The sequence below is a fragment of the Halichoeres trimaculatus genome, unplaced genomic scaffold (genome assembly GCF_033239565.1).
Source record: "Halichoeres trimaculatus isolate MK-OKI-2021-1 unplaced genomic scaffold, fHalTri1.1 fHalTri1_scaffold_5, whole genome shotgun sequence".
Taxonomy (NCBI): Eukaryota; Metazoa; Chordata; class Actinopteri; order Labriformes; family Labridae; genus Halichoeres; species Halichoeres trimaculatus.
Genome location: NW_027437183.1, coordinates 1,436,341 through 1,460,085, shown reverse-complemented (window position 1 = coordinate 1,460,085; position 23,745 = coordinate 1,436,341). Strand labels below are relative to the sequence as shown.

The window sequence follows — 23,745 nt, the reverse complement described above, 5'->3', positions numbered from 1 at the left end:
CACACACACACACACACACACACACACACACACTGCTGCAGGGAGGATGGAGAAGAAGATGAGGGGAGGGGACCGGATGTGGGCGGAGGAGGAGGAGGTGTGTGGGAGAATCGCTGGGGTGACGTCACATCACGACCTCCTTCCCAGCATCCCCTCCTTCACATCACACACACACACACACACACACACACACACACAGAGTTTTACATCTCCTGAGTGTGTGAGGAGAACGTTACAGGTCTCCGGAGACGACCCCCGATGACTTCACCAGGATGAGGCGTTTCTTTTTAGCAGCACGACGAGGCCATTTATACCTGCGTGTGTGTGTGTGTGTGTGTGTGTGTGTGTGTTTCATCCTCTGCTCAGGTACGATGGGAAAACGACCACAGGATGAACCCCTCCTCCTCCTCCTCCTCCTCGTAAACGCACGCCCACAAATTACATCATCACCATCACCTCCTGCAATACGTCAGCGCCGTCTGCTCAGCAGCCGCTCATTCAGCGAAGGCGGGAGCAGGCCGCCATGTTTGAAGCTCAAATCGTGACGAATGTTTCCTGAGCGGCGTCTGAACTCATGACGCTCCTCTTCATACGTGACTTAAGCGTGTGAGAGGCAGGAGCTAAGATGCTACTTTGGCGGGAATGTGAGCTTGAGTCACCGGGACGCCTGCGACTGCCACCTCCGCCCCTCGACCTCCTCATCACCTCCTCCTGATGGTACCACAGTGTCCCCACACACACACACACACACACACACACACACACACACACACACACACACACTGCACCAGTGTTCGGCCCCAGCTGCAGACACACAGCTGCAGATCAGCGGGGGCGCTGTGACATCACCGCCTCCTTCTCCAATCACCTGCTTTGTGTATTTTAAGCAACATGTTCTTCCTGTTCAGAGGGGGATGAGGAGGGTTCCTGGATCTCGCCGTGACGCTGGCGGAGCGTCATGAGCTCATACCAACATGTATGAATGTGTCGCTCTTTCAAACCTCTGAGGAAGTGCGTTTTAGGAAAAGGCGACCCCCGTCTTCAACCGAGCAGTCTGTGGAGGGAACAGAGGGAAAGCGTGACTTTAAGCTCCTCGCTAACAGCTGAAGAGAGCAAAACTGTCGATCAAGTTAGCCACGCCCCTAATCATGCAAAACACTAACCTTAATAACTTCAAAAATATCGAGTTCAGTGTGTGCTGATAGAGAAATGATCTATTCAGACTGAAACCAGGCTGTAAACATGTTTCTTTCTGCTGTAAAATCCATGGAAGTAATCTCTGTGATGTCATCCATCTGTTTCTAAAGCAGAATTTTGAGGACTATTGTTGAAAAGTTCCATATTTGAAATGCTGATTCATCCTAACTTCCATTATTCAAGATTTAAAGAGAACTAAGGAGTTCCGGAATGTTGCTCTGAATGTCTCTGAGGATAGAGGAACATTCCGTAGACTTATTGTGACATCACTAGCAGTGACATCACTCACAGTGATGGAGAAATGATCCATTCAGATGGAAATATCATTTTGAACCAGGCTGTAAACATGTTTCTTTCTGCTGTTCATCTTGTAAAATACATGGCTGTAATCTCTGTGATGTCATCAATCTGTTTCTAAAGCAGAGTTTTGAGAACTACTGTTGTTAAGTTCCATACTTGAAATGCTGACTCATCCTAACTTCCATTCTTCAGAATTTAAAAAGAACTAAGGAGTTCCGGAATGTTGCTCTGAATGTTTGTGAAAATAGAGGAACATTCCGTAGACTTATTGTGACATCATTCATGGTGACATCACTCACAGTGACAGAGAAATGATCAATTCAGATGGAAATCTTGTTTTGAACCAGGCTGTAAACATGTTTCTTTCTGCTGTACATCTTGTAAAATACATGGATGTAATCTCTGTGATGTCATCCATCTGTTTCTAAAGCACAGTTTTGAGAACTATCGTTGGGAAGTTCCATATTTCAAATGCTGATTCATCCTAACTTCTATTCTTCAGAATTTAAAAAGAACTAAGGAGTTCCGGAACATTGCTCTGAATATAGAGGAACATTCCGTGGACTTATTGTGACATCACTAGCAGTGACATCACTCACAGTGACAGAGAAATGCTCAATTCAGATGGAAATCTTGTTTTGAACCAGACTGTAAATGTGTTTATTTCTGCTGCAAAGATCAGCTTTTTGAATGGGTGTGTATGTGGTTTCTGCTGATTCTGCACAGAGCCTCAAGTGGACACTCCAGGAACTGAAGTTTATCGCCATCACACTAAGGGGAAACATCTTAAAAGTGATAAAAGTTGCTGGCCGCAGTGGAAAAAAACAGACTTTAATGGCACAAAAAAGAAAATCTTTTAACATCCTGGTTTGAAAAACAGCTGAAAAAGAAGATATTAAGATTGTTTGTTTGTCCAATCAGAGACACAGCTCAGGTCATGTGACTGATAGGTGCCCTATAGGTGTTAGGACGGAAGCTCAGAGCCTGTGTCTTATCCAATATGGCCCCTGCCAACGATGGGCTTCATTACTCTGCGTCAGGACGGGTGACGTAGCAGAGACTAAGTTAAACTCAGTGTTTGGAAACTTCTGGTCTGCCATGAAAACTTCAGCATTTTTAGTTATTTTTCATTAAAAAACTCAAAAAAACAGAGTTTTCTGTCTGTAAAGAGGGAAGTTCTCTGAAAGAGGAACTTCAACAACAACTGGTCGGAAAGCCCTTTTTTTTATTTTGTATTTTATGATGAATTATTTATTTTAAAGGTGAAAAAAAGTTGAAAATGAACAAACTATTTTAAAACTACCCTCACAGGGACTTAAAGTGTCCTTAGAGTGTTTTTCTGACGCTCTTCTGACCTGGTGAGAGTTTTCAGACCTGGTGGTGGGTTCAGGTTTATTTGTGGTAAATCCACTTTTAACATCAGGATGTGGGAGCGTGATGATCGAGAGGAAGGCCATTATCCGTCCTGATCCAGATCCACTTTCTGAGAACCAAACGCTGAAGTTGTAATCGTGTTTGTCGGCGGGGATGGTGGCGTGGCGTCGGAGCAGCTGCGTGGTTTCTCTCAGGATGATTTCCATAATTTGTGGTGGGAAAGAAATGGCTCATCAATCAGAACCGCTGGGAAAGTGACCACGGCGAGGACCCCGGGCTGCTGGTGGAGGACCGGGCTCACAGGGGTCAGCCGAGGTGCTGTGTGTGTGTGTGTGTGTGTGTGTGTGAGTGTGTGTGTGTCATTAATCACCACAGGTTAAAAGAGAGTGAGAGGCATCGCAGCCTTTATCCCCCCTCCTCTTCATCCTCCTCATCCTCCTTCACGGCCGGTGGCCTTCGCACCCCATCTGACCACCGCACAGAGGCCAAGGTCAACCTGACCCCCTTCACACACACTCACACACACTCACACACACACACACACATCAACCCTCTCCAGGAGTCCACCCCCCCACTCTCCTCGCCCCACATTCCCCCCGCCGCGTCCCCTTTGTTCACCTGTTGTCCTGGAGACTCCACCGCCACAGAGACCACCCCTCTGTGTGTGTGTGTGTGTGTGTGTGTGTGTGTGTGTGTGTGTGTGTGTGTGTGTGTGTGTGTGTGGCAGAGGTCAGAGCAGGAGCTAAACTAACAGATAATCCCACAAAGCAGCGGTCGCTCCATGACACCATGAGGCCTCAAACACACAGTCACACCACACGACTCAACTACACAAACACACACACACACATTACATAACACACACTTTGAGCTTCAGGTGACTTCACTCAGACCACAGGTGTCCATCTGAACTGCTGCTCGCTGGATGTTTCCCGTGTTGGGGACCGTTCTCTGTGAACCTAGAGATGGTTGTGGGTGAAAATTCTCCTTCAGCAACTTCAGCAGCTCGTCTTGTCTACATGACTACCTGCTGCAGAGCTGCTGCCATTTGATTGGATGATTGGATATTTTTGTTAACGAGCAGGTGAACAGGTGTACTTAATAAGCTAGGCTGATAATTTCACAACAGTTTGCTGGAGTGAAGCCCAGCTCATAGTCAGAAGGCCGATCAGTCAAAAGGCTAGATAATTAAAAAAAAATAGTTGTTACTAGTGCTGTCAGGCGATAAAAAAATTAATCTAATTAATTACAGGATTTGTAATTAATTAATCTAATTAATCGCATTTTAATCTCATATCTGCTTAAGGTCCCAAAATAAAGAATTTGAATTCCAGGACATTAAAATTACATTAAAATTACATTAAAAGACATTTAAAAATAAGGTGGAAATATATACAACACATTTTTAGGTACCCTGATGCATAAGGAACACATGAAAAAAGTGTTATGGTTCTATCTTTACAAAATCTACTCAGTCCTGCACCTAAGATAAGCTGATTTGATTTTTAGGACGGTTTTTGCTTCTGTTCACATTTTTACTCGATGTGGACTCAATTTTCTCTGCAATATGAACTTCTATACTTCTATGAGGTCAGGAGAACCAGGGCTAAAGGCTAAAAACTGTGAGGAACTATGTACAAAACACTTTTTTCAAGTCTTGGATCAAAGACCAACAGGCCTTCTAAATTTCTGACTAACAAGCTCTCTGACTTAGAGGCCTTTTCATTTTCTGACGTACAGGCCTTCCTACCAATGGGTCATCTAAAATTCTAACTAAAGGGCCTACTAAATTTCTGACAAACAGGCCTTCTAATTTTCTAACTAACAGGTCCTCTGGATGTCTTACTAAAGGGCCTTCTAATTTTCCGCCCAAAGAGCTTTCTTATTTTCTGACTTATTGGCCTTCTGATTTTTTTTTTTTACTAACAGGCCTTCTAAAATAAGCACTAATGGGCCTTCTGACAAACACGTTTTCTATTTTTCTGTCTAACAAGCCATCAGGCTTTCTGACTAACAGGCCTTCTATTTTTCCTGACTCAAGGGCCTTCCGTTTTTCAGACTAACGCTTTCTGACTAACACGCCTCCTCATTTTCTGACAAGTGGGCCTTCTGACTTATACGCCTTCAAAATTTCTGACTAACCTTCTTTTTTTTGCAATCTGATTTTCTGAATGACAAGCCTTCAGAATTACTGACTGACAGGCTTTCTGACAAAGAGACCTTTTAATTTTCTGACTAACAGGGCTTCCTACCAATGTGCCATCTGAAAGTCTGACTAAAGGGCCTACTAATTTTCTGACTAACAGGCCTTCTTAAATTTCTACCAATGGGCCTTCTGACTAACATGCCTTTTCTTTTTTTCTGACTAACAGGCCATCTGATCGTCTGACTAACAGGCTATCCCATTTTCTAACTTTTAGGCTTCTGGACTAACATGCCTACTTTTTCACTGACTAAAGGGCTGTCTGTTTTTCCAAGGAATGCCTTTTGACAAACAGGCCTCCCAATTTTCTGACAAGTGGGCCTTCTGATCGTCTGACTTACAGGCCTTCTAAATTTCTGACTAACAGGCCTATTTTTGTAATTAACAGGCCTTGGATTTTTCTGACTAACAGGTTTTAGACTTTTCTGACAAACAAGCCATCTGATTTTCTCACTAACAGGCTTTCTGACTAACATACCTTCTATTTTTCTGGCTAAAGAGCCATCTGTTTTTCAGACTAATGCTTTCTGACTAACTAACCTCCCGATTTTCTGACAAATGGGCCCCTGATCGACTGACTAACAGGCATTTTGTAACTTTGACTAAAGGGCCTAATACATTTCTGACTAACAGGCTTTCTGGATATCTCACCAAAGGGCCTTCTAATTTTCTGACCAGAGACCTTTCTGATTTTTGACTAACAGGCTATACAATTTTCTAACTAATAAGCTTTTGGACTGACATGCCTACTATTTTTCTGACTAAAGAGCGGTCTCTTTTTCTGACTTATGCTTTCTGATCGTCTAACATGCCTTCGAAATGTCTGACTAACAGGTTTTTTGTCTAACATGCCCTCAATTTTCCGACTAACGAGCCTTAGACTTTCTAACAGGCCATCTGATTTTCTCACTAACAGGCTATCTGACTAACATGCCCTCTATTTTTCTGACAAAAGGACCTGCTGTTTTTCTGACTAATGCTTTAGACTAAGGCCGCGTTTACACGGAGACTCCCGCAACAATTCTTCCTTTGCGTTTTCAAAAGCCACCCGCGTTTACACTAGGACGGCGTGAAAACGATCCGCGTTCATACGACTCCAGGAGGAGAAGTCACTTCTTCTGTTCTTTCTTTTTCTGCCGTTTTGTTGTGTGAGACGGTCGGCAATCCAACCATAACGCGCATTACCGCCACCTACTGGCTCAACTGGAAATGTGGCTGAGCGCGGAGCCTTCACCGTCAGCGTTTCACCCTGAGACGCTCCGCTCTGTGTTTACACGAAGCTGGATGGAGGAGCGGATTCAGATCTTTCCACTCTGGGGAGCGTTTTCAAAAGTTTGCGTTTTCACTGAAAACGCAACGTGGTCTCGTCAAAATGGAAGGCCAAAACGCAACGAAATGTTTGCGGAATCGACCGTTTTCGGCGTCATGTAAATGGGGCCTAAAATGCCTCTTAATTTTCTGACAAATGGGCCGTCTGATCGTCTGATCGTCTGACTAACAGGCCTTCTGATTTTCAGACAAATAGGCCTTCTCAAAAGAGGATGGATCCCACAGGAAGTACCTCCTCTTGTGAGAGCTCCCTCTCCCTGTACATCTGCTCTGTGCTCCTCTCTTCTCAGGTGAACCAGTCACCTGTAAAACATCCATTAACGGGGTGATAACTCTGATTACCAAGGCTGGATCCCAACAGAAGGACGCCAAAGAAACAGCACTATGAAGATCGGTCATTTAGGTACCTTTACCAACTTTTTCTTAAGTTAAACTTTTAGGTCTTTTTTTCCTTGTTGATTCAAGAAAGGGGCCACAAGTTGGACCTAAACCTGAGCGACCACTTGAAGACCAAAGCTTTGCTTATGGGGGATGAGATTTAACCACTTGGCCACGCCACAGCCCCTCTTTCCTGACTTTTAACGGTAGAAGGCAACAAATGTTTGGCGTAGCGTACCAAAGTGGATGGTTGGTGGAAAAGCAGCGTTGATAGTGCGTACGTTTTCGTCCTGTGAGTTGATCTGTGTCTAAAACTGATTCTCCGTCTTCTCCTTCCCAACATTGACTGTTGAGCTCTCCCTCCGTCATTCCTCCGCTCCATCACGCTCCCTCCGTCATGCTGGGGGGGGGCGGCTGCAGGAATGCGAGGCGAGAGCGCTGGGCCCGTCCCAACCGTCCCAAATGACTGCACACACAAAAAAGGATTTAACTCTTTGTCACGATTGTCCCCTCACACTCCGGCCGGCCTGCACAGGACTCCCTGAACCAACCCCCCTCCCTCCCGTCAACCCTGACCCTCCCCCTTATTGTATACACCCCCCTCCCCTCCCGCCCCCACCTCTCCGCTGACCTCGGCCGCGTGCATAAAAGACCCATCAGAAGTATCGCTGGCCACATTTACAAGTGAAAGAGGCGCAATAATGGAGCGGTTAGCGAGAAGAATGAGGAGACAGAGGGGCTCTCACAGATGTGGAGGTGGGAGGGGAGGGGGAGGAAGGAGCTGCGTCCCATTGTTGCCCCCCCTTTAAAACCTCCCATTGCAGGGGAGGAAGGAGAAAGGGCTGAGGAGGGAGGAGAAGGAGGAGGTGAAAGTGGCTTTTTGCACTTTCTCCGCCGTCCTCCTCCTCGCCTCCTCTGACTCCAGCTGTTCCTCAGGGAGCGTGTGAAACAGGCGTCGCTGAGGTCAGCCGAGGTGTGTGTGTGTGTGTATACATGTGTGTACACGTGTGTGTGTGTGTGCTGTGGTCATCCTGGCGTTATTATGCATGTGCGTGTCTCATTGTGCAGCTGGCTGGAGATGGCGATGCAGCAGCTGGGGTGAAGAGGCCTCTGAGCTGACCTCCTCCTCCTTGCTCCGCCTGCGAGCTGCTGGGTGGGTGGGTGGGGTTGTGTTTATAGGATGGTGGTGGTGGTAGTGGGGGGTTTAATGAAGTCATCACAGCGGGATCGCAGAGAGATGTGGCGTATATAGGAGGCGGCAGGGTGCCGTCAGCAGATCGGGGAAGTGTCAGCTGCAGCAGGTGAAGAGTCAAACGAATTTAAAGAGTTTGTTGATGTTGAGAAACACAATTTGTTTATTATCCGAAAGTTTTTAAAGATATCATATTCTTTCACTTTTAGAGTCATGTCTGCTTTTTTAAATCCCTTTAGTTCAGAGGTTTCTTTAATATTATTTCAGCTATTCTTTATTTGAGCAGGACGAGACTTGTTGGGATCAAAAATCTCTCTGGTTCATTTGTTGGTCATGGACACCAAAATTTTTGTGTCTTCAGTGATATTTTTACTACTTTTTCTCCTGTGTTTGTCTGGAGATCCTACATGTAACCATGGCTGCATTGTTTACATGTGAAATCAGCTGTTAGCAGCCTATAGCATAACAATGCTAACTGGTGCAAGGCCGGATGTTTCCCCACAAGGTGAGGAGAAGGAGGTGAGGACGACAGTGTGAGCTAAGAAGTGACGACATGGACCTGTCCTTCCATCCATCGTTATTGGGAACGTAAGATCTATCTCCAATTAGATGGACGAGCTAGCTGTGCTAACCCAGCAACAGAGGGAATACCAGAAGGCAGAGTAGCATCATGCTATTCACAGACATGGCTAACAGAGCTAACACTTTTGTTTTCTTGATTGCTGCTGTGACTCCTCCTGAGCTTCCCCTCGGAAATAAATCATTTTCTATTCTATTTTTATTTTATTTTCTATCAGGTTTTCTGACGCTTGTATTTTGTTTTTACTGACAGCATAATTTTGGCAATGGATGTATGTGTTACGTCGGGTACGTGGGCCGTGCATGTTGTTTACGTGTGTTTCAGAGAAAACAGAAAAATTCTTGCGGTCTTTTCTTGCCTATTATCAGTATCACAGTTAGCAGTTCATTGCAGTTGACCAGCTAACTTGGTTAGCATTAGCCAAGCCTAGCTACCGTGTTCAGCCAGACTGCATTGACTGCAAAGTACTGCTTCTTTGTCTTTGACAGCAAACAACTAAGATGCTTACTGCCCCCTACTGTACACATGCATGTACCATTAAGTAAAATCAATGAAACTTTGTTTTCATAGAGTACAAACTGCAGAGCAAAGCGCTTATCAAGCCATTCATGTTAAAGACGTAGCAACACCCCCCACAGAGTCATGTGCCATGTTAAAGCATTTAAAGCAGTTTAAGGTCCACAAGAATCAAAACAGCCATGAAAAAAATACACAATACAAAAGTAAGTCTGATTAAATGAATGCCTAAACGCAGCACCTGTCGTTAGAAAATGGAATATACCAGTCTGAGACAAGTGGAATACCACTGATGGGAGTGGCATACTGTTTTTTTAAAACTGGAATAAGCCATCTAGTAACTAGCATAACAGTTTTCAAACTGGAATATGCGACAAAGGAAGTGGAATACCAGTTTTTAAACATGTAAATCCTGCTAAGGACCATACCAGTTTTTAAACTGGAATATGCCACTAAGAACGCGGCATACCAGTTTTCAAACTGGAATATGCCACTAAGGAAAAGGCATACCACTTCTTAAGCTGGAAAAAAAAACTAATGAAGTAGCATACCAGTTTAACTGGAACAAGCCACTAAGAAAGTGGCATACAAAATTTTAAACAGAAATATGCCACTAAGAAAGTGGCATACCTGTTTTCAAACTGGAATATGTTACTAAGGAAGTGGTATATAAGATTTAAACTGGAATATACCACTGAGAAAGTGGCATACAAAATTTTAAACTGGAATAAACCACCAATGGGACTGGTGTTCCAGTTATCAAACTGGAATTTGCCGCCAAGGAAGTGGCATACCAGTTTGTTAAACTGAAATATGCCACTAAGGAAGTGGAATACCATTTTTCAAACTGGAATATTTAACTAAGGAAGTGACATTCCAGTTTTCAAACTGGAATATGCCATTCATTAAGAGAAATACCAGCTTTCTAACTGGAATATGCCACGAAGGAAATTGCATACTGGTTTTCAAACTGGATAATGCCACTTATGAAATGGCATACCATTTTTTCAAACTGGTATGCCACTTACAAAGTGGCATACTATCTTCAAAATGGGATAGGCCATCAAGGAAGTGGTAAACCATTTTTCAAACTGGAATATGCCATTTAGTAAGAGAAATACCAGTTTTCTAACTGGAATATGCCACTAATGAAGTGGCATATTCCAGTTAGAAAAATGGTATGCCACTAATGAAGTGGCATACCATTTTTCTAACTGGAATATGCTGCTAAGGAAGTGGCATACACGTTCACAAACTGGAATATGCTACTAAGGAAGTGGTATTCCATTTTTCAAACTGGACTTTACCACTACAGAAGGGGTATATACCACTCAGCAGCAAGTGTTATGCCAGATATCCCTTTTTTGCTGTCTGTGTTGTTGGGGACTGTCAGTGGTGGCGGAGTTTCTTGAAAGCTTTTGTCAGAGGTTCAGTCCTGACCCTGGGAACAGACAGCAATATAAGGTCTTACCAACAAAGACCATGACTTCCTGTATTTATCTGTACCTGGTACGTGAGGAAATAAGAGAGAAGCAGATCGTTTTTTTTTTGTTTCTGAAGTGAAGTCTGGTGCAGGTAAAGGGATTGTGGTCAAAAGCAGAGCGTATGGATCACTGACTGTTGCAGAGACTGTGCTCTTTAAGCTGAACCTCAGGTGAGCAAAAACATTTCAGACTTTAAAGATGAAAAAATCAGAGCCAAGTGTGTGTGAGTGTGAGGCGCAGTAAAACTTTAACGTATGTCTCAACAACCCAGGAAAACACACACACACACTTACTCACACACACAACACTACAGACCTCTGACACCTGTTCATTTCCGATGGAGAATCTATTAATTTCCTGCAGGGGGAGATACTGAAGCGACGTCTCTGTCAGACAGATCTCATCTCTGCTGCTTCCTGTTCAGAGGAGGAGACACCAGCAGCTTCACCCGTCCTGCTTCATCTTCAGGTGGAGAAAAACATCACCAGCGTGCACCACAGCGCTCTGCGGACGTGTCTTTAACATCAAACTCGTCTTAAGATGAATGAAACAGACAGACTAAGGATAACACTGACAGAATCTCTTCATTTTTATTATTGTGGTCTTAAATCAAGGTGAGGTGACATTTTTGGCCACTAGGGGTGCTGAGGAGCAAAGGGTCCAAACCTCTTAGCTTCATTCATTTAGATATTAAAAGACAAAAATGACGCCTGAGCTGCTTCAAATATCTGCCAACGAGGTAAGGAAATTTTCTTATTAAAAAGCTGACAAATATTTTGAAGCTTATTGGAGATTGCCAAAGTTTTGTCTAAATGCTAATGAAATTATATATGTAAGTAAATGTTTGTTTAGCAGGGTTTTTACGCCCAGATCCAAATCGGTATTTAACACCGAGCATAACTGAGCCTTACTGGATGCAGTACCACCAGGATCCATGGGGGCAGTGTTGTTATTCCTACCAGATACGTAGCTCTGCTGAGGCATGAGGAGGTAATAACAACGGTGACCGTTGCCTCCTTCAACACTGCTTCTGTTTTTGTCTTCTATGCAAAAGATATATTGGCATAACCTCCTCGGCAGTCGCCATGTTTCTTTTTGAGTTTGTTGTTGTTGTCATAAACTTTTGACTCTAGGCTGCCCCCTGGTGGATGTATTGGTTAATGTGTGTCCACAGGTACCATAAAATAAGATGACATCGAAAGTCCTCACGATTTATCTTTTAAATGTTTCTAATATGCTTCAAATTGCTTCCTTAACTTTCCTTTTCTTTGTTGTTATTTATTATTTCTAATTTTCTTAAGGTTTTTTTTGTGTGTTTTTTTAATTTATTGTCCTGGTTCAGAGACTCTTGGCTATCGAAAGTTTTAAGACTGGGAGAAAAAACAAATAAAAAGATGGAAAAATTAAATGTGACCTAAAAATGTTATAAACATAACTGTGCATGTCCTGCATTTGTGATACTTTGCTTTAATGTTCGTAATTATTATTATTTTTGTATTTATTTCACCTTTATATCAATGTTGGCTGAGTTTTCAGACCCTTTTGTTGTCATGTTTGTCTTGATTGTTGAAAGAAAAAGCTAAAAGCCAAGAAAACATCTGAAATAAAATGCAATATATATATATATATATATATATATATATATATATATATATATATATATATATATATATATATATATACATATATATATATACATATATATATATATATATATATATATACATATATATATATATGTATATATATATACATACACACACACATATATATATATATATATATATATATATATATATATATATATATATATATGTATATATATATATATATATACATACATATATATATATATATATATATGTATATATATACATACACATATATATATATATATATATATATATATATACATATATATATATATATATATATATATATATATATATATGTATATATATATGTATATATACATACATACATACATATATATATGTATATATATATACATATATATATATATATATATATATATATATATATATATATATATATGTATATATATATATATATATATATATATATATATATATATATATATATATATAAATTTTATTTTATTTATTCAAGAGAACTTCTGTTACATCCCAACTTAAAGTGGCTTTATGGGGCCACAGATTGAATCCACATCAAACACCTTAAAACACCTGGATTTATTATTATTATTATTTATTATATTATAAATTAACAGAATACTAGATAAATAAATACAGAAAAACCCCTGATGGAGGAGTGTAGTGAGCTTTAAACACCTGAAACCAGGGAAAAAGGTGTTCAGAGGAGGGAAACACACGGCATCCTGTAAACCCACCCCCTCTTTTAGTGACTGAGGGACAAAGTGAAGAATCACAGACACAATCACATGTTTTTAGCTCTGCATTTACATTTATTGACTTTTTAATGACACTGTGGCTCCAGGAGCTGTTTTTGGCCTCAGAGTCTGACACAAGCATTCGCTGCAGGGCACAGAGGACGCTGAGCCTCAGACACTTTAAAGGGAGACCCTGTAACTTCCTGTAGCAGAGTTAAAGGACTATAACACAGGTTTCCATGTTTTATCCTCAAATCAGACACTGAATAATGAGACAATCATTTAATTTAAACTCTTATTTAAACTTTGTTCTCACACAGAGGAACAAAATCTGTCCCTCGTCTCTGAAACACGTCAGGTCCTCTGTAAAAATAAAGTGCACTTTGAGCGCCTGTAAACACACAATGAATACTTTAAACAGTACATCAACATTAAGACAACAACACGACTCACCTGAGTGAGCCACAAAGCACCGAGCTGCAGGTGAACTCAGAGTCACCGCTTCAGCTTCAGGCATCATAAAGTCTCTACTGCCACCTGGTGGCAGAGCGGAGGATGAGCTCAAAGCAAGAATGAAACCTTGTTTCATCCTGTTGCTGCTTCAGACTCATCCTCTGAGTTTTAAAACCAATTCGCACACACAGGCTGTGTGAGCGCCGTGGCACGGTTTAGCTCCGTTCACACAGGATCCATCTGAAGCAGCTGGATCCATCACAGGAGAACCTCACGTTCCTTCAGCAAAGCTTCAGCAGTTTCATTCAGCGTATTCTCCTTTCTGTTGGTGTCCTTACAGTAAGGCTGTGCTGTCTCATTATTCAACTCCAAGATTAACTCTTTTTCGTCCATGGAGTTGAATTTCCCTTGGGTCTCTCCAACCTAAAGATGACTTCTGGCCCCGTGCCACCGCTAGTTTTAATAAACAAAGATGAGATTAACGATCAGGTGCCAGAACATGGTGCTTTATGTTGAAATTATTAGATATTACGGATGGGTACTAGTAAGATTTTATCGATACCAACGCCATCATTGATTCCATTTATCAATCCCATTCTTAATCAATTCCCTTATCAATTCCTCCTGTGAATTTTCTCTTAACAAAAAATAGCTTTACAGGTTTTCTGTATCAACATTTTATTGAGTTTATAAGTAAATAAATATGAAATTGGTCACTGAATCTGGATATCTCTGGACGCAAATAAATAAAACGTAAGAATCTTTGCACATGGTGCTGGATCCCAGATCTCTGGACTAAAATAAATAAACTACAACCAACTCAACACTTCCTTTATGGGTATCAGGGGCGGACTGGCCATCCGGACGTTCTGGAGAAGTCCAGAACATCCGGTTCGACCGGTCACAACCTTTAGTGGTTTTTCGTCTTTCCGAATGGAAACTTTCTGAATGACTTTTCTGAAAAACAATACTATACATGGAAAGGAATATTCCAATCTCTGGTCTACATGCGCCGCTGTAATCAAACAGAATAGTCAATGGGGCATGCGCAGAAAAAGGTAAACATTGCGTGGTATATCAAATAGTTTTCTTTGACTTGTTGGAATAACTCTGTATTGTGAATTTTCGTCCGTCCTGTCTTGTAATTATGTTCAGCTCTTTCAAAGTTTGGATCAAAAACAATATATACACGATACCTCAATCGGTTTGGGGAAAAGAATATTCAACCCCTGTGAAACCGGTTAAATGTCCATTTGGATTGGCACTTTTCTTTCTGAATGAGGTGTATACAAAGGTTAAATTCTTTCTGTTTCAACAAATAAAGCGAATGCAAGCAGAATATTTGGGTCCATGTAAACGTGGCTATTGTCTCGTAAAATTCTGCTGCTTGGATAACGGGCAAGATTGTGGTGACGTACGGTCCACTTGCTGCAGCATGATGTAAAGAATGGACAAGGGAATCATCCGGTATAAAGGCTAATGATGTCGATGGATCAAACCATTTCTGATTGGTTCTTAACAGGAAGTGGTTATCGATTCCCATCCCTACCAGATACTCTGATCGTTTTTGCGTCTGTTTTCCTGTTCAGCACCAGCTGTTCTGCAGAGATTGACGTTTTTACAGTGTACTTTGGCACAAATAGGGATGGGTACCTTTTACATTTGAAACGATACAGTACCAACACCTGGTACGTGGTAATCAGTATGGAAAGTCATCGGTACCAATCTTTGGTACTTTTTATGTGTTTATTCGGTATTAAATATTAATTTGTTCAATACTAATATCGCAAAGTTTTTTTTTCAATTTAACATAACTTGTAATGCTGTGTTTAAGTCCAGCATGGCAAATCCCCTTCTCTTCCACTTCCTCACAAAGATGTGTTTAGGTACCGAAACTTTTCTATTAATAAAACTTTATTAACATTAATGGGTCTAGACCATGTTTTCGTAAAGTGTCTTGAGATAACGTTTGTTATGATTTGGCGCTATACAAATTAAGACTGATTGATAAAGACTAAACATGGTACCGTTTGATTTTATATGAATCGGTACTCGGTACTACAGATGGAAATCGGTCAGTGCCAGAAGTACCTAATTTGGTACCCACCCCTAGGCACAAGCAGCTGTTGGTAGCATGCATGCTAAGTCGCTAACTGTGAGGTTTAATACTTATAACACTCCTGGGAGCAGATTGTAGTTGAGTTCAAGGTTTTAGCCTTTCAAAATAAAATGCATGAGGACATTTTGTAAACACACTGAATGAAGTTTGGTGTGGCTCAGAGCGGACGCTGCTGAAACTTGGCTGAGAGATTTTAGGTTTTACTGTATCTCAATGATCAGGATCAGTCATCCTGAAGCTGGGAGCTGATCTCTGAGGTCCTCCATGAAGAATAATTTAGATATTTCAAACCTAAATGACAAACGCGTGAAATAAACATCAGAACGAGCCGTCTGAAATCTTAAACTTGGCAATAGAATAAAATAAAATGAAAAACTAACTCTTTAAAACACTAATGTGGATGAGCTTTGACTGAGTAATGTTGTGAAACATTAAAAAATGCTCTTCAAAGTGGTGAAATGATCTGAAACATCAGCTCTAAATGTGCACAGAGTCTCGAGGTTTTGTTCAAGTTTCTGGATCTCAAACAGATTTAAGACTCAATGAATCAAACTGTTCCCTCTGAACATTATTTCATTGTCCCCCTCCCTGCTGTGTTTCCACTGAATGTACGACGGTGAAGTCAAAAGCTCATCATGAACTTCCACAAACGTCGAACCATCTGTGTCTGAAGCGTGAAACCGGCCTGTACCTCTTCCAGAGTTCAGTGGTTAAAGGCAGAGCTGGTTTGAGGTAGAGGGAGGCAGGATAAACTCTCCGAAACTCACTCAGCACAAAGAGTCCAGATCCTCTCGACTCCAAGTCCAGCATCGCTCTGCCGGCTCCCGAGGTGCCACCCTGACCTTTGACCCCGGCGAGGGATCAGACTCTGAAACCTTTCCCTCGTCACTGACTCACCTCAGGAGGAGTTTTTCCCTTTCAGTCTTTGAAAACAAACACGTCTCTTCCGCCGCCGCTCTCAAAGGAAGAGGTTGATTTTGGCGGGGATGCCTTTGCAGCCGGTGGGGGAGAAGTACTGCCCCTGGACGGGCGAGTAGGAGAAGTCGTCCGCCACCGCCTCCACCACGTCGGAGCGATCGCAGCTGCCCTGCTGGCAGAGCTGAGAGCGGGTGCAGCGCTCTATGTGTCGCCTGCTGAGCGGCAGGAAGGGGACGAAGCGTGTGATGAGCTTCTGCTGGATGATGCTGGAGTGGAAGAAACCGCCTGGAGAGAGTGAAAAACAGAGAATTTCCCGCCTTCAGTGAGTCACATGACCAGCTGCACTCACTGTGACATCATCACACAACTGCAGCAGCAGAGAGAGGAGTCAAACCACAAAAATTTAGAAAGAGCTCTTCCTCAGAGGCCAGAATGTCGACCTAATCGCTGTAAAATATATATTCTTGTAGGAAATTTTGCCAGGAATCCATCCATGTCACTTTTAAAGCTGTACAACTCTTACTTTTTTGTGTAGAAGCCAAAATGTTGCAGCTTGATCTTCCCCTCCCATTCATTCTTAATGGGGGAGCTGAGAGGGCTTCTTATAAGTTCCCCTTATTTGTGGGCTTGCCGTTCAAAAACTTCAAAAACAACAAAATCCTGACTAACTTTTGGAAAACATGGTCCAATCTGTCATGTGAGCGAATTTCAAGATGATACCACTTATGGTTTCAGAATTTTTGGATTTTGTTTGAGGGCGAAAAAAAAGTGTGAAAATCTTATTTTGAAAGGGAAATTACCAACTTCCTGTTGGAGATAGGTCAGGGGTGTCAGTGTATGACTTTTGCGTCTCAATGAGACGAACATTTTGATTTTGGTTTGATTTGTGTATGAAATTCCTACAGGATACTAGAGGCGTTTTAGTGTGCCTGGGTGGCGCTACAGAGCAAATTATGGGATGTTAAACGTTTTTAAAAGCAAACTCAAAATTTACCTTTTTAGTCTGACCTTTAACTGAGTTTTATTTTTACTTTAACTTATTTATCTATTTATGTTTGGATCTTCCTCTTTTTAAAGTCCTAACTTTTGGTTCAATATATATTTAATATTTTTTATTTTAATTTCTTTTTATTTTTTTTCATGTGTCTTAACCAAACTATTTATCTTCTTATTTACTGCACTGTTACTTTCAGCTTTTTTAATTTTTGTTTCTTAAAGTTTTAGTTCTACATTGTTTCTTTTTTTTTCTTCAATCTCGTAATACTTTTTTAAATCTTTTTTCTTTTAGCTTGGTTGGTTTATTTTCTTACTGTGAGTTTAACATTTTACTTTACCTTCAGTGTTTCCTCATGAAGGTCTCCAGACAGCGTTTCCACAGTTCCTCAGGTCATCTGCAGGGATTTTAATTAACTGTGTTCCCCGTGTGCACTAGGGGTGTGGGTTGGTGGACTAGAGGTGGAGGGTTGTACACTGATTTTTTATTTATTTTTATTTATTTATTTAGTTTTTGCTTTGTTGTGTTTTGTTTTGATTCGTCAAGCACTTTGTGCTGCCACCGTTAGGCATGAAAAATGCTCTATAAATAAAGTTTGATTGATTGATTGATTGAGGGTCAAGTTTGGTATCATATCACTCTTGGAGCAAGGACCATAATTGAATCAGAAATCAAAAGGTCATTCAAGGACAATAATTGAAAAAAAAAAAAGATTGAATCAAGAAAAGCAGGAAACTCTAACTGTACAAAAACTGTCAGAAAGAAAACTTTAAAATTGAGCAAAAAAAAATAAAATAAATAAAATAGTTTAACCAACAAGCAATTCTGACACCACAAGGGTCTATACATGTACATCCCTGAAAATAACACATAAATTATTCTTTCTATCAACATTTAATGACATGTTCATTGTTGTAAAATGTTTGAACAAATTATAAAAGCACACGCTTATTTAAAATAAAAATTGAACCAAAGTGTTAACATCTAAAATCAGCACACTCCTCTCATTAGGGATGTATAAAATTAGATATTTTCTTTTTAATTTGAACTTTTTAGCATTTAAAAATAGGAAAAGTTAAAGTTGCAGCAATTCAAAAGTAGGCTGGATATAGATTTTAAGAGTTCTTTACATAACATGTAACTGTTTCACTAGCCCTGTTTGATTATTTTTATTTTTATTTTTTTTTACTTTACAGTGAATGGACGCACTTGGACAATTATGGAGGCTAATGAGTAAAACCCACAGACCTTGAACGTCTATAAAAGTTTGTTTCCCTAAGTAAAAGCTGCAGACACGTACTTGTGTTGCTCCTGTAAACCGTCTGTGCGATGGCGTCCTGCAGATCCTCTGACTTTATCTCCTCTCGGTCTCGTCCAGCTTGCCGATTCTCCAGAGCCGCTTTGTTAATCACCTCCTCTCCTGTAGTGCTGCAGAGGAAACAAATAACACATTCAGAAGCTGAAGCAAAGTAGAGATCTGAAGGACGACATCAAGGAGGATTTTAGACAAAGTGTGTGTGTGTGTGTGTGTGTGTGTACCTGATGAAGACATAGATGGCCTTGCGGTAGTTGGTACGAAACACAACGTGGGACGGACCCAGAAAAGGCTCCAGGATGTCAACGACACCTGCAGGCATCTTCTCCATCTCATCGAATATGAAGACAGAGCGAGCGCACTCTGTCAGGTTTCCCTGCACCCAGCTCTTCAGCTCCCCCTGCAGGTCACAGGACAGAAATCCCCAAATCTGACTTTGCACAGGGAACATTTAATCTGCTCTTTATGATATGATTAACTAACAACCTGCACTAAAGTCATTAAATGAAGATTATCACTGCTTCGACTCACTCTGTACACTTCGACCTGATCAGGCAGAGGGAAGTGCAGCGTGGGGATAAACTGGTGGACGAATGGGCTGCTCATGGCCGAGCCGTAGAGGTGGTTTCCCAGCATGTAGCTGACCAGCGTCTTCCCCGTCCCTGAAGAGCCATGGAAGGACAGCACCAGGGGGCGCTCTGGGCTTTTATTCTGAAGGAACCTGGCCACTTCCTCTGACACGATATCCTGGGCCATATGTTGTCCATAAAGATTCTTGTAAAGGTCCCACTCCAGGTCTGGGAGTCAAGAATTAATAACATAAAATTACACACGGTTGTATTCATATTCATATTAATAGAGTCAAAACGCTACTGCCTACTGTTGTTGAGGGAGTGTCCGGGGCAGGTGATATAGCTAAACTTTGGAAGCAGCACTATTCTAAACTATTTACCGGTGTACACAGTGAGCCTTTTGAAAAAAACCCAAGATGCAGTAATTATTACTCCAGGTGAAGTTCAGGAAGCAATAGCTCAGCTCTCTGTCACTGCAGAACATCTAAAGTACGCCAGTCCAAAAGCTGCTGTATTGCTGGAATTGTGCTTCAATGGATTCATGACTCATGAACTTCTTCCTGATTCATTTCTGTCTGTCACTCTAGTGCCTGTTATCAAGGACAAAGCTGGTAAAGTTGGGTGCCTGGATAACAACAGGCCGATAGCTCTAGCTAGTGTTATATCGAAAGTCTGGATGTGTGATTGATCAACCATTTTAAGTATGCTGACGACCTGGCCATCATCTCCCTGAGCAGCGCTGGCTTTCAGGAGCTGCTAAATGTCTGCTCTGATTATGGTTTCAAATTTGATGTCCATTATAATGCTAAAAAGAGTGTGGTTCTCATCTGGAGATGTAAAGGAGACAAAGACCTTTGCTTTCCAGACTTCTATTTATCTGGAAAAAAGCTGAGTGTCTGTGGAAAAACTAAGTACTTGGGTCACTTCATAACAGACCGGCTCTGTGATGATGATGATGTTGTTCGCCAGTGCCGTATACTGTATGCTCAGGCCAATACTTTGGTCCGCAAATTCCACATGTGCTCAGATAATGTAAAAATTAATCTGTTCAGGACATTTTGCACACCGTTGTATACAGCTCCACTGTGGTGTCAATATAAAAAGAGCTCTTTGCAAAAACTCAAAGTTGCCTATAACGATGCCTTTAGGATTCTGTTAAAAAAGCCGCGATCCAGCAGTGCCAGCCTGCTGTTCTGTCAAGCTCATGTAAACTCATTCAGTGCTCTTATGAGACACCTAATGTACAGATTTATGTGTCAACTGAATGACTGTGAAAACTCTTTGGTTCGGACTTTGGTCGATCCTACTGTCAGTGCTGTACGTTACCAGTCAGCTCTGTGGAAGCACTGGTACAGCTGTCTTTAATAATATTGTTGTTGTGTCTGTCTTTTTTCTCTTTTTTCTTTTATATTGACTTTGAGTCTCCTCAATAAAGATGATGATGATGATGATGATGATGATATTCAAATGGATCATTAAGGTGAGAAAATGATCCCAGAGGGGACAAGGAACTCAGATATCCTACACCTGTTAGTAGTCATAATATTATGACCTTGAGTAACCACAAGCCACCAAAATAAAGGTTTTAAATGAACAATAAAAATGCAAACTTGTATGATACAAATGACATAACCTTGTAGAAGTTGTGAAATATTGGCCACTTTTTGGAGAATACCACTGTGCAGAAAACTTCCCTTTTTTAAAGAAATATCGGTCAAGTGGTGCTGTTCATATTAAATAACATAAGTGTGAATTAGTTAAATTTTGAAACCAGTATTATTGTAATCTCTGGCATCAGTAGAGAAGGAATGTTAAACTCATCATCTCTGTTTAGACTGCCTATTTACATTGAAAGCTTTATTTTAAAGCGTTAAATTAATATAACATTAACGCAAACATACAAAAGAAACACTCAAAGCTAAATATTAAGAGAATTTCTCCACCGGTTTGAGCTCAAAGCTTGAAAAACAGATTTTTTTCCGCTATAAGCTTCTCTAACGTTTGTCAGACTTCCTCTTTTTCAGGTTAGCACAACAGCTAGCTATCATAACAGCTAGCTAGCAGGGCAGCTATCACAGAAACAGACACAATAAGCTCTACGTGAAGTCGAATTACACTTAACTTAAAAAAACACACATTTCATGTTCTTATTTTAGTGTTTCCTGGAGAATAAAGCTGCCTACACATGTCGTTTTAGCCCAGCTGTTAGGCTAACAAACAGGAGCTAACTCAGACACACACACACCGGTCGCCTCACCTTTGATACTCGGTTTAAAGTCGCAGTCGCAGCTGTCTGAAATGGTGCAGTAAAGCTTCTGAAAAACGCCCAAAACTGGATTAAGGAAGAACAAAACCAGCACAGACAGGGTGGCCAGCATCTTGGCTGCCTGCTGGCTGAATCAAAAACCCACAAGAATCTCCTCCTCTTGCTGCTTCTGCTTCGTCTTCTTTTTCATACGTCAGCCGGTCAGTTGTAGTTTTTCTACTCTGAGAGAAGCGTACAGTACGACGTGATGACGTATTACACAGAACTACATTTCCCGTCTTCAACGGGGCGCAGTGAGTTGGAGGGTCACAGTCCAGAATGTAAAGCGGTACATCTGCAAAATAAAATAAAATAAAATAAAATAAAATAAAATAAAATAAAATACAATAAAATAAAATAAAATAAAATACAATAAAATAAAATAAAATAAAATAAAATAATAAAATAAGATAAAACAAAACAAAATGAAATAAAATAAAACAAGATAAAATAAAATGAAATAAAATAAAATAAATGAAATAAAATAGTATTATTTTTGAATTACTTATAAAGGCTAACGAACATAAAACAATTAAATCATTTTTTACACTCAACAAATTATTTCCTAAAATATATTGTATAATACTGTAAAATAAAAAAAAGAAACTGTTTTCAGCCCATTTTAGGAAATAAAACACAACTCTATCCATCTATCTATCTATCTATCTATCTATCTATCTATCTATCTATCTATCTATCTATCTATCTATCTATCTATCTATCTATGCAATTAATACATTTTTATTAGTTACAAACTGTACTGAAAGGAATTAACTATACAATGTAGCTTGGACAGTAGAGGGTGCTATCAATGTGAAAATAAGGACACAACATTCAGTCTTACTGTAGGCTCAGGAAAACTAATCAAGCAATAATACTATGCAATGTGTTGTGTTCTCTGAATAATTTATGGTGGTAAGAATTATGGCTTTATTTCATTATTGATTTTTTTCCCAAAGAAAATGAGTAAATGTCTGTGATCTTCAGTCTTATGCATTAATTTCAAAACATAAACTACAATTTGGTTAACAAATTTTAAATAAGACCGTATACACAAAGATATGTTCTCAGATTTTTTTCTGCTTTACCTTACTACCAAGGCAATATCAACAGAACCAGTGGCAGCAAATGACTTCATCTAGTTTACGGACTGGAAAGTTTGGGACTTGGGCCATGATCAAATAAACAGAAATGAAGTGACACAAAAATGTTTATTCACATTTGACATTTAGATAAATATTAGACATTAATACTGTACAGTGTAACGTGAACGCTCTGAACCTAGAGCTGTACTCATTTGGTCGGGGTCATTAAACTCACAGTGACAAAGAAAGGGTTACATCATGGTATGGTAAAGACCAGTTCTAACAAACCTTTAGAAAACAGAAAAAAAAAGAATAAAAAAATTCTTGTAATCTTATTAAATATTCACTTTATGTTAGAAAATCTCAACGATTAACACATTGTGATAAATATGATACAAAAATACAAGAATAAATGAAGTTATTCTGTTATTGGGTCGTACCAGGTCACATACTGATCGTACAGATTTAATGAAGGTCCAGCCTTGTGTTCAGACAGAGCAGTAAACAGTGATCTCACAGAGCGAGGCACAGCTTCACCTCTGTGTATTATTATGAATTAAAGATCTCAGGCTTCATTAACCACCCTCTCTCCTTCAGAATAAAAGCACATCACAACCAGTACCGCTTCTTCACATTTTGGTTCATCGTAGGATGAATGACGTCATCAGAAATGAATCAGGGAAAGTGAAGTCTCCACAGTTTGGTTCAGGTGTCAGGAGGCCGGGTGCTCCTGAGGTGCGTTAGTGGTCGAAGCCTTTGTCCGTCTTTATAACCCCACTGTTACTGAAGGATCACTCTCTGGTTTACAGAGTCATTCAAACTGGGTTTGGGGTCAACGCGCTGGGATGGGCGGCTCCAGCTTGTTGGACAGCGCTGTCAACACCTGGTCAAACTTGGCGTACCGTAGCACCTGGCTCTCCTCGGCCCCCCTGCTCCCCCACAGCAGCCTCATCTGGAAGTCTGTGAGGAAGAGCTCCAGGACCTCCGGCTGCTCCTGAAAACCTGCAACGCCAACATAGAAACCACATCATCAGGAGAAGACAGCTTGGGAGCTATTAAA

At 40.7% G+C, this 23,745-nt stretch overlaps 2 protein-coding genes across 3 annotated transcripts in view; both read right to left on the bottom strand.

Annotated features, from left to right (window-relative positions):
* Positions 1-14,669: 14,669 nt before the first annotated feature.
* On the bottom strand, positions 14,670-21,744 carry tor2a (torsin family 2, member A). The gene is made up of 5 exons (XM_074670372.1): positions 21,553-21,744; positions 19,255-19,520; positions 18,948-19,123; positions 18,709-18,836; positions 14,670-16,699 (listed from the first exon to the last, which is right to left on the bottom strand). The coding sequence occupies exons 1-5, from the start codon at positions 21,671-21,673 to the stop codon at positions 16,455-16,457; spliced, it is 936 nt and encodes a 311-aa protein (XP_074526473.1). The 5' UTR covers positions 21,674-21,744; the 3' UTR covers positions 14,670-16,454.
* A 1,077-nt stretch (positions 21,745-22,821) lies between these two features.
* sh2d3cb (SH2 domain containing 3Cb) overlaps positions 22,822-23,745 on the bottom strand; it is a 60,700-nt gene continuing 59,776 nt past the window's right edge. For both annotated transcript variants that reach the window (XM_074669687.1, XM_074669686.1), the window contains exon 12: positions 22,822-23,687. In XM_074669687.1, the coding sequence (XP_074525788.1) occupies positions 23,518-23,687 (170 nt within the window). In that variant the 3' untranslated portion in view covers positions 22,822-23,517. The remainder of the gene's footprint in view (positions 23,688-23,745) is intronic.